The sequence below is a fragment of the Oryctolagus cuniculus genome, chromosome 2 (assembly GCF_051225735.1).
Source record: "Oryctolagus cuniculus isolate XC-2025 breed Fujian yellow rabbit chromosome 2, ASM5122573v1, whole genome shotgun sequence".
Classification (NCBI taxonomy): Eukaryota; Metazoa; Chordata; class Mammalia; order Lagomorpha; family Leporidae; genus Oryctolagus; species Oryctolagus cuniculus.
Window position 1 is genome coordinate 111,995,076 of NC_142868.1, and position 11,847 is coordinate 112,006,922.

General features: G+C 47.1%; 1 protein-coding gene across 43 annotated transcripts in view; it reads right to left on the reverse strand.

The window, feature by feature from the left end:
* MAP4K4 (mitogen-activated protein kinase kinase kinase kinase 4) overlaps window positions 1-11,766 on the reverse strand; it is a 185,394-nt gene extending 173,628 nt beyond the window's left edge. For 39 of the 43 annotated variants that reach the window (XM_089327465.1, XM_051835407.3, XM_051835298.3 and 36 more), the window contains exons 1-2: window positions 11,324-11,766; window positions 10,928-10,993 (exon numbers count right to left, since the gene is read on the reverse strand). In XM_089327465.1, coding sequence (XP_089183591.1) covers window positions 10,928-10,993; window positions 11,324-11,380 — 123 coding nt within the window. In that variant the 5' untranslated portion in view covers window positions 11,381-11,766. Of the gene's footprint in view, window positions 1-10,927; window positions 11,039-11,323 lie in introns of those variants that run through there. The other 4 variants (XM_051835383.3, XM_051835289.3, XM_051835198.3 and 1 more) reach the window with 1 other exon arrangement.
* Between the last annotated feature and the right edge of the window lie 81 nt (window positions 11,767-11,847).

Here is an 11,847-nt window from a genome sequence, read left to right on the forward strand (position 1 = left end):
CCTCTCCCTCTCTCTCTGCCTCTCCTCTCTCTGTGTAACTCTTTCAAATAAATAAATAAATATTTAAAAAAGAAAGAAATTCATTTTCTTAATTACTTCCCTGTATAACCTGAACTACAGGCACTTATTAAAAACTATCTGAATATCACAAACCTGTACCCCACTGTTACAAAGTCGCTTCTGGCCCGAAGGCTGCCGAGACCAGTTGCTAAACACAAGTCTCCTGCGCTGAGCAGAGCACAGCCCACCTTCAGGGCGTCCCCTCACCAGACACTGCTCACAGGACACTGAGGTCTGATGAGGGCCCTCCGCCGCCCACTTCTGATGGCGGTGCTCAGGGTGCTTCTTAACTCACAGTGGACACCAAACAGCAGCAGAGGCTGCAGGAAAGCTTCCCAAGGGCCAGCTGGCCCAAGCAAACTGAACTGAACGGAGGCAGTCAGTTATCAGAATCCATGACAGGCCCCTCCTATCTTTATTCAACCCCTCCTATTTTGTACTAGCCAAGATGATGAGTCACTGGCTCAACTGCACAAGAAGGGAGAACGAGAATGTTCACTGCTCAACACTCATCGGCGTCTCCCCCAGGGAATCTGAATCAAAGTCATGAGCTTCAATGTGCGTACCACCATGTTCAGTTGATCAGATGGGCTTGGCCGTCATGGCAGACGCTACCCAGGGCCTCTGCTCGCCCCCATCTGCAGTACACTCTCTTGAACTGTGCATCTTCTCTCTTGAGCATTAGGCTCCATGCTATGGAAGGACACCAGCTGATAGCCTTTCTCTTTCTTTGTCACCAATCAGCAGGCCTCCCACGGGGTCCAGTACTTATTATACATACATGAAGTACTTGAGTAATAAACGAAAGAGAAATCTTGCCCGGCAGCACAGACTCAAAATACGTGCAGACAGCAAAACAAAACACAAAAGCCCTCAAAATCATTAATGAGGAAAGATCTGAACATCCACATATTTTTTCTGGGAATCAAGGCAGGGAGAAACAAGAACAGATGAGAAAATATGCACATGAAGAGGAAGAACTGAAATGTTCTAACATGCCAAGTTCAAGCAAGAGAGGTACTAGCCACATCCTAGCAAGTAAATGAATATATCCTATCAGTAGTGCATCCACTGAACACATAGCCTCAACCTACAGCAATATTATCTAACTTCGGATCCCCAATAAATCATATATCCCCTTGATGCACACCCCTAACTCAGATAAGCAGTCTTAGACTTGATATCTCAAAACTGAATAATCATAAAACTACACAGCAATTACATAAAGAAAGTCTCAGCAACACTGATGGGGGACAGGACCCAGCAGGCAACAGTACTCTTGTCAGTGTAAGGGAAAGCTCGCAAGTACAAGAATTTTCAAAAAGTACCTGAGCATTTGATCTCAATGCATTAAGTCCCCAAGAAAAGATATTATAAAACAACTTTAGAATTAAAAAAAAAATGCTCTGAAGGTACACTTAAAGCAAATTAAGATAAGTAATCTTATTGTCCCATATAATATAGCAAATCATTTATTTAACTTGAGACATACTCCTCTGACCAAAGATAACAGATTTTGTTTTGTTTTTTTTTTAAATCCTGGGGCATCATTAGCTCCTGCTAGAGACAAAGGAAACCTCCAGTCTTCAGCTTCAGAGACAAAAGCCTGGTTATCACACAATGGAATACCCCCAAAAGTGGTGAGAAAGTAAAACCAGTTTTGTCTCATTCGTGATACCAGTGACTTCACAGACAATGAGTACTTTGTCTTCACAGTGATAAGAGAAACTGTATTGATGTTTAAAAAACATGACATCAGCTCACAGAGATGACTAAGACTAAGAGTAGGGAAGGTAAGGGTTTCGGGAGGCAGAACTCCACCTGCCTTTCCCTCACCCAGTCACACAGGCTCACCAGAACCAAAACCCAGGCACATAAATTCCCTCACTTTTCTCCCCTCCATAAGTGCAGTTCCATCAGACAGCTCTTCTGAACAAGTCTGGGATGCCAGGCAAAAATACTTCCTGAATATTTCATAATAGCCAAAAACCGGAAACAACTTCAATGTCCCTCAACTGGTGGACAGACAAAATGTGGTGTATATCCATATGCTGGAATAATATTCAGGGCCAAAGCACCACACTTCTACATGGATGAGCCTCAAAAACATGCACAAAGAACCTAGATGCATGGGCACACAATCAGAAACTGAAGGCAGTGACGCCCCAGGTGAGAGGGCAGGAGGCAAAGTGGGTCTTGCGAAGACTTAAAACCTTTACACCTCACGTACCTTTTCAAGTAAGGACACTGGAGCATGTACTTTAGAGAAGAAAAGGTAGTAAGCAAAGCCGGCACTGTGCTACCCAGGAAAACAGGGACTTCTCGCACAACAGACATGCACCAGACCCAGGGAGCAACCATTCCAGCCCAACTCTGAGGCAAACTGGAAATCAGTAAGTTATCTTCTGAAATGAGCATTAACAAAAGTTGGCAAGCTTTTGATGTTGTCTTTTAGGGAATTTGAGAGGGAAAGTAATGAGATACACAGAAAACTAAGCAAATGACAAAGTGAAGCAAAGTAAGGGGAAGGAATATTGTTTACAAAAGGACATGCAATCATATTCAACCGGCTGGCTAACAGATACATGGTATTTACACAGCCATGTATCATCTTAACCCCAAATTATGATGTATTTATTTATTTAGGAGAGGGTAAGGGTAGGAGCCAAGCAGTCAACTACTGAACCATCACCAACTCTAACCGGAACTACTGCTACAGGAAGTCAATACACGTACAAAACTGATTAATTAAAGAAACAGCCACAAACATACACTGTAGAAAGAGGCAGTAATATCAGACATAGCAGATAAGAACATGTAAATACTTATGGACACCTCTGGGAGACAGGATACCTCAGTTTTGATAGGAGAACTACAGTTATCACTTGATTCTAACTATGTGCATTCATAAGTTTAAGTTTGTTAAGGCCTTATTTACCACATAAGTAAAATAAATGTTTTTTAAAAGAGGGCCTTCTGGCCGGCGCCGCGGCTCACTAGGCTAATCCTCCGCCTAGCGGCGCCGGCACACCGGGTTCTAGTCCCGGTCGGGGCGCCGGATTCTGTCCCGGTTGCCCCTCTTCCAGGCCAGCCCTCTGCTGTGGCCAGGGAGTGCAGTGGAGGATGGCCCAGGTGCTTGGGCCCTGCACCCCATGGGAGACCAGGAAAAGCACCTGGCTCCTGGCTCCTGCCATCGGATCAGCGCGGTGCGCCGGCCGCAGCGCGCCAACCGCGGCGGCCATTGGAGGGTGAACCAACGGCAAAGGAAGACCTTTCTCTCTGTCTCTCTCTCTCACTGTCCACTCTGCCTGTAAAAAAAAAAAAAAAAAAAAAAAAGAGAGGGCCTTCTTTTAATTAGTTAAAGCTGATAGGATAACTTATTTATATGAAGCCATACCTGAGACAGCTACAATGCCCACTGTCAAAGGCATTAGGCAATTAAGCACAAAGCATTAAGCACACATGTTCTGGATCCCTACTTCTCAACGCTGGGGGATCGAATTGTGGGGCACAGACAAGAGCCCACAATTCTCCAGCTTGCTAACCATCGCTTATTAACAGCCCTCCTCATAATCTATCCTGGCAGTTCAATACACAGCAAGATCATTCGGAAAGGGAAAGTGAGCTTGCAAAAACTCTTAGTTCAATCTAAGAGGGTAACATTGTATCTGCTGATTATGGCACTACAAAATGCAGGCTGCTATTGTGTATGGCTATTTTTTTCATTTCTCCCTTGTTTTTACTGTACTTTACTGTACAGAAAAGCCCTAATGAGGCTGAGCCATCTAGGCTTCCAAAGAGCACCCTGCAGGGTGTGCTTTGGGTCTGAACGCAAGTGTGCGGGACACAGGTGCAGATGCAAGTAACAGCATTTACAGCTGATGTCACTTATTTGGCACTTTGCGTCCTCCACCTCTATCCCACCTGTCTCTCCTGACAGCAAGTACATCTATCACCTGCTTCACTCACAGGTGTGACTAAACACTCAGAACAGGACTCAGAACAGGACTCAGCAAGTCAGGTAACAGCAGCATGAAACCAGCTTATTCTACAGCTCATCTTCCTGACTTTGTGTGGTCTCGCCAATTTAGTTCTAAGTCCCTTACATTGCCTCTTGGATACCAAAGTGTCCAAGGTCCCTTTTTTTTTCTTTAAACAGGAAAACCTAAAACTTTCCAAACTTTCCTGATTTTTTTTTTTTTTTTTTTTTTTTTGACAGGCAGAGTGGACCGTGAAAGAGAGAGACAGAAAGGTCTTCTTTTGCCGTTGGTTCACCCTCCAATGGCTGCCGCGGCCGGTGCGCTGCGGCCTGCGCACCGCGCTGATCCGATGGCAGGAGCCAGGAGCCAGGTGCTTTTCCTGGTCTCCCATGGGGTGCAGGGCCCAAGCACTTGGGCCATCCTCCACTGCACTCCCGGGCCACAGCAGAGAGCTGGCCTGGAAGAGGGGCAACCGGGACAGAATCTGGCGCCCTGACCGGGACTAGAACCTGGTGTGCCGGCGCCACAAGCGGGGGATTACCCTAGTGAGCCGGGGGCGCCGGCCAATCCTGAAATTCTTACAAGGAAAAAAAGTACCTACCAACTCAGTGCCTCCCATCCCATCACTTTAATTCACTGCTTCTTTGCAGGCTTTGGTATGTAATTAATTAGTCCAAAAAAAAAAAATAGCCTTTCTTCTGAATAATGCCAGCTGGGCTCAACACCCAGCTCCAGCTCCCGACTCCAGCTTCCTGCCAATACAGATGGCAGCAGTAATGACCCAAATAACTGCCAACAAGCGGGAGACCTGGATTCAGCTCCCAGCTTCAGCCCAGGCCAGTTCCCTTCGTTGCAAGCATTTGGGGAGTGACTAAGCAGATGGGGAGCCTTTTCTTTTTCTTTCTTTACCTCTCTCTCCCCTCCCCCATCCTCCCTCCCTCCCCCTAATTAACAAATCTTTTAAATTAATTAATTCAAATAAAACCTAAAAACATACTGTTGCCACACTGGCCACTGGCAATAAATACATTATCCTTATTGCCTCCGTTTTCTTTCTAGCCATCCTTCCATATGTCCAAAAAATTTACCAAGACTCAATTCACTTTAAGAGCAAAAAAACTGTTAACCAAATCTTCTAGAAGTTAAATAAGTGTTTAAGAATCATGACCCCCTGATAAGTGATTGCTTCAAATTAAATATTAAAAACATTATATTATCTTTAACACTGGTATCTCAGAATAGCATTGGAAAAAACACACTGATTTGGCGAAAAACCTATTTGTAGTACATGTTCCAGGTACATACTTGCAAACATTCTATATGATGAACCACAATCTACTACGTACCTATCTATTTGTGATACAGTTTTTAAAACACTGACTCAATTGAGACCAGCATTGTGGAATAATAGAAAAAGCTGCCTATGATGCCAGCATCCCACATGGGTGCCAGTTCGTGTCCCAGCTGTTCTACTTCCAATCCAGCTCCCGGCTAATGGCCTGGCCCAAATGCCCAGCCACCCACGTGGGAGACCCCAACACAGCTCTTGGCTTTGGGCTGGCTCAGCCCTGGCCTTTGCTGCCATCTGCTAGATGACTGGGAAGACGACAGCACTGATACTCATGAGAAGTGCAGCCATCGTAAACTTGACCCAGCTGAGAGGGGGAAGCACCTGAAGCCACAAGGGTGGTCTTGGCTCCAGCAGCTGCTCACAACGAGCTGGGCTCGTATTTACTAACAAAGCAAAGCAGCAAAAGCAAAGGCCATGTGTAAAACCTGTAGTCAGAGCACCGAGCTCTAAGGTAAAATGTGCTTAGGTTACGGTCTCTTTAGTTCTCTGGGAACTCCTCAGTGATTCTGCTTTAGCTTAGCACACCTCTTCAGGGCAGCATGGCTTCTAAAGTAGGATCTACTATTTCAAAAAAGGTCTCTCTGGACTTCAAGGCTCAATCTGCACCAAAATATTGTCAAACAGTATCCAATACTGTCTGGAGAGTAGTTTTGGGTGTCAATATTGGTTAAGAAAAAAGGCAAAATACAAGTTTGCAGATGTACAAATGGTTTACATATTTATTACAAAGCTTCAAGTAATACATTAAAAAAGCCCAAATCAGCAGGATTTTGTTTGGTGGTTGCTTTTTTCTGGAAAACTTTCAATGTTCCAAATCTAATGCAGCCTTTGGAAGTTTGGGGTTGATATTCTTTGAGAGCGACACACCATGACTTGCTCAACAGGGCTAGCTTCCTCCCATCTTACCCAAGCCCGGGAGCCTTTCCAGCAGGAGGGAAATATCTCAGGACAAGTCCAAGCATGCCACTCAGGGCAAATCAGCTGTTACAACCCTCCTCCCAATGGAAACGCCTGATTCTACAGAATCTGTATTGCCGCACTGGAAGCTTTTACCTCCAATTAAGAACAGGAGATGCTACACTTAGAAGATAACATTTAGAGAACCTTTCAGAAAGGCTTAAGTGCTTGCTCCAAATGACAGACTAATGTCTTCAGAGGTCAGACAATTTACATCTCTGAGCATCTTACAGTAATTTTGGCACTTTCAAGTGCAAATATCAAGGCTCCTCCTATGTAGTGGAGAAAGACTACCCATTTAAAGGGACATACCAAAGCCTGGCAAGAAGCAGTGAATTCAGCAAGTTAAACACAGCAGAGAGCAATGCCCCACCTATCAGTCTCGGCCTCTCCTCTCTACCACCTCGGCCACTACCCTGATGCAGTCTTCACCCCCTGTCTCTGGGCTACTGCTCAAGGCCAGCCATCCACCTGCTCCTTCCCAAAACATCACCTGACCAGGATCCCCAATCCTACTCCCAGGGATCCCAAATCCCAACAAAACTTTCCAGTCAGCTCCCCAATGTGTACCTAAGGATGTGCTTCTGCTCCACTCCAACACAAGTAACCCCTCCGGGAGATGCCCACTGCTTCCTAACCCTCTTGCTTCCAAAGGTCACTCCCTCTTCTGCACACGTCTTCTTCTCCCTGTTCTTCAATAAAAGAGGGTACACTGATAGCACAGTGCCTAATGGCTGGCCAGCATGCAGCATTGGCTCCCTTACCACTGATGTCTTCGGGTTTCCAGTGCTGCCTCCCAGGTCTACACGGACTTTCTTCGAGGGAGGGGAGAGGGACAGCAGCACTCTGTGTCTATCACCCCTCCTGTGCCTCAGCGACATGGACTTTCTTCGAGGGAGGGGAGAGGGACAGCAGCACTCTGTGTCTATCACCCCTCCTGTGCCTCAGCGCTTCCTTCAGACTTTTCACCTGCTGGGTTCTGGACTCCCTGACTTTCCTGTTCCAGTCCCCTCTGACCACCCCACCTTCAGTCCTGCTGGACACAGCACTTGCTTCTCAGGCTGGCAGTCTCCCATTCAAGACAGTCTGACGCCCCTGCCATCACATGTTCACAAAATACTAAACAGCACTGGCCACCCAAGGGGAGAAAAAGGACCAAATAAATATGAAAAAAATTTAAATCCAAAATAGCATGGAACAAAGCTGATGTATTGCTGGTTTTAATTCTCCACATTATCTCTGCCTTCACTGATGAAAATAATTAAAATTCACAATTTATTCAGTCTGAGCAATCAGTAAGCAGACACATAGTACTTTATTCTTTAGCAAATAAAGATTATTCTGAATGTAATCTTGAACAAAATTCACAATTTTTTAACTTTCATTTCTGTATATCCTTCTCTGAGCAAAAGCCCAAGGCTAGAAGTATTTTTCTGTAAACAGAATATACCCTGTTGTTCAACTCTTTTTAACTTATATCGTGTTCAGCTACAGCACATCATTCACCATCTCTGTCAGAGATACAAAAAATTAGAAGGTATCTCTCCATAAATGTCGTTTTCACAGAACATATCAAAACTAGGAAAACTCCCTTCTTCAACTCATCTACTTCAGATAAACACAGTCCTCAAAACAAGCAACCACCATCACTAAAAACTGGAAGTCCACAGAAAAAAGTGAATAGAAAATAAAGCACTGAAACAATTAGGACTACAGGTGTTTCACCTGAAATTACTTTAAAAAACAAAAGACAAAGCTTGTTTTACAAATAACTAGCCACAAATATTTTCCAAGCTCTGATGCTATTCACACTAAAGAATATTTACCAGCAATAAACTAGAGTGATGATAATCTAATCCCAAAGACACCATAAGCAAACCATGCCAACAAAAAACCCTAAATAAACTCCTATGTATGTAATAATGGCAAATGATTCTAAATACTATACATTTAATAAAGAAAACAGAGGGGCTGGAGCCATTGCATAGCGGGTAAAGTCGCCACCTGCAGTGCCAACATCCCATATGGGCACCGGTTCGAGTCCTGGCTGCTCCACTCCCGATCCAGCTCTCTGCTATGGCCTGGGAAAGCACTAGAAGATAGCCCAAGTCCTTGGGCCCCTGCACCCACATGGGAGACCGGGAAGAAGCTCCTGGCTTCGGATTGGCACAGCTCTGGCCTTTGCTGCCATCTGGGGAGTGAACCAGCGGATGGAAGACCTCTCTTTTTCGCGCTCTCTCTCTCTGCCTCTCCTTCTCTCTGTGTAACTCTTTCAAATAAATAAATAAATCTTTAATAAAAAAAAAAGTTGCTTTCTCCACTATTTTTATCTCTCCTAAGATTAAGGTTCACAGGCAGTTCCTAAACACTGAAGAGCTTCTTGTGATATGAAGAAAGTAATCAGGAAAATGTTAACACTGGTGATGTGAGGATGACACTGTGATTGCATAAAAAACAGAAAAAAAAAAAAAAAAGAAAAGAAAAGAAACATCCTGAAGTATTTATAGATGAAATGGTATCTGGAGTTTAAGATAAAAGAGAGGAAGAAATATAGATGAAACAAGATTAGTCATGTGCTGATTACTTAAACTGAGCTTTCTCTTTTTCTGTGTATGTTTGATAAAAAAAAAAAAGTAACCACTTGAGCGCAAAATCTCAGACACTTCTTCGTTCTGGACTGCATGCAACTTCTGCACAGATTTCTTCATCCTTGGGTTTGCATAATTAGAGAATTTCTCCTCAGCTGCACAGACTTTGTAGTCAGAGAGCTGTGTCACTGCCAGTATCCCAAATACTTCTCAAATGCAGCGCTCAGCAAATCTGCTTCAAGAGCTTGAGGGAGGGGGGATGGAACCCAAAAGGAAATGGGGGGAGGAGGTAAAAACTTAACAGTGAACCTGCCCAAACTGTTAAAAGCCCACCTCTTAAAATAATATGCACCCTGGTATCACTCTTTTCTTATGGTCTGAAAACTACTATGGCACCCTCGACGACTTCTCTGCTCTTAACACCCATGCTGACCAACTAAGATACAAACAAGTCAACGTCCGTGTAACCAGGTCAAAACCAAGCTCTGGCTAACTCACTTGGAAGATTACACTCACCACTTAAGATCTGGCCAGAAAAACTGGGTTAGAAAAAAAAACCGCCTGGTGCTTAAACAAACACGGGGGCTGGGAAGAACATCTTTTAAGCCAGTAACCAGCCACTCAGTGAGTTGCAACACAATCTTTTCCAAATTTTTCCAAAGCCTTCCAAATTCAGTTGAGCCCAACAGGCCGAGTTTAACAGGGCTCGTTTTCAAATTCAAAAATCTGGCCCGGGGCCCCAACAGCTAACCAACAACACACAGGCGAATTCACTAGAGATCACCTAGGAAAACCGACTCAACTTCAGACTACAGGCCAGGGGGAGCTGGGGCTGGGGACAGGCGTTCAAGTGGTGGATAAGCCCTATTCAGAAAGCAGGAGACAGACAAAAGGATCCACACTTATTAGGCCCAAGAAAATGTCTACAGTCAGCTCCCAACACTCCCCCGACCCCCAGTTTTCAACGAAACAATGACAATTCTTCATGGTGAACCACAAAGGGCTGCTTCATAAGATTTTTTTTTTCCCTAGCCCAACCTTGCACCCAATTGCAGATCACTTTGAGAAAAGGATTCGTCAACAAGAATCCAATGCAGCCTGGAAGAATGCATTCCCAAAGCCTGTACCTCCATTACCTACAGGTCTTTCATCACCTCTACAACGTGCACTGGATAAAAAGAACAACTCTGCGAGTCAACCAGGTGTCAGCTACTCAGGGAACACTCAACAGTCCCCAGATTCCTTGATTTCTTTTACAGGGTTGGGGGGGCGGGGGGGATGGTTAAAATTTTTTAAAAAAAGAGAAGAGACCTGGGATGGGTGTGAATACAGAGCATCCTGGCTCGCCCTCATGGCTGTTTCAATTACACAGCTGTCAAACAGGTTATTCCTGGAATTCAGATTTTATAATCCCCACACAGTAATTCTTCTGCTCCTATTGCCCAAACACACACTCCTCGCTGCTTCTCCAAAAATATGCATCCGTCAGTGTTGGGTCCGACAGGCAGAGTTAGAAAATAGTCAGTCCCAGGTAACACCAAACGCCCCACCTCGGGCACCTGGCAAGCCCTCAAACAAGGACGGCCGGTGACAATGTTCAGGAAGGCGCTGGCGCGGGTTTAGGATCATCGTAGGCAAGGCCTGCCCATCCTGAATTTTTAATGCACGCACAAACTCAAAGGCCACATTTGGAAATGAAAATTTTAAAAAAAAATCCAGGTTGTCTTATTTAAAAAAAAATCCGTTTCCATTTTACTTAAGAAAAAGTGCATGCCTAAGAGTGTAGCTTATTTCCTTATCTCAAAGCCAGGAAGTGAGGTCTTGTAAGGCCACTGTGACCATCACAACGGGTGTTCAGAAACAGAGGGGCTGCAAGGAGAAAGCCTTCTCCCAACTTCGGCCAAGCGGCGTGGCCTCCAGTCAACAGAGCATTTGTCCCCAACCAGAAGTTTCAACGCGCCCCGGCGAACAAAGAGGCGCCCCGCACCGACCTTATAGACTTGTCCGTAGGTGCCATTTCCAACCACTTCCACCAGCTCAAAAATCCCAGCAGGGTCCTGGAGAGGAAGCAGGGCAGCGGTTATCATTTAAAAGCGGCCCCCCAAATGAATAAACACGGCGGGGCAGTGGGAGAGGAAGGGCGGTGACAATAGAGGTGGGTTTCGCCCCGTGCGGTCCCCCCCACCCAGCGCCCCCAGGGCCGCGCGGCGGCCGGGGTGCCGGGGGGTCGCGCCCCGGATCCCCCCACAGGCCGACCGAGGCAGACAAAGGGGCCGCCGCGCCCGCGGCTCTGCCCACGGTGGCGCCCGAGGGCCCGGCCGGCCAGGGCGCGGCCCCCGCTGCCCGCTGCCCGCGCGTCCGCCAGCCCGCCCGCGGGGCCCACTCACCCGCAGGGAGGAGAGGTCGATGTCCACCAGACTTTTTGCAGGAGAGTCGTTCGCCATTTTCCCTTTTTGCCACCGCAAAGCAAATAATAACAATCAATCTCCCTACTGCTCGGTGTCGCTCAGCCGCAGGGCCAGGCCGCCGACTGCGTTCCCCACGCGCGGCAGCCGGGCCGGCCCGGGACGCTTCCCCGCGCGGGGCCGGCGGCGGCGGACTCGGCCGCGATCTCCGGCCGCTCGCGGCTCTCGGCCGCCCGGGCCGCGCGGAGGGCGGGCGGGCGGAGCGTGCGCGGGCGGCGGCGGCGCTCACACCATGGCGCGGGCCGGGCCGTCAGGCCCCCCTCCGGGCGTCGCCCGCCGCCTCAGGCCCCGGCGCCCGCGCCCCGCGCCGTGCGCCTCGAGGACGGGCCCGGAGCGAGGGGCCGCGGCGCCGCCGAGAGTTGAGCGAGCGAGGGAGCGAGCGAGCGCGAGGCTCAGCGAGACAAAGATAACCCGGGAGGCGGAGGCGGGCGGGGAGGCGGGGAGGG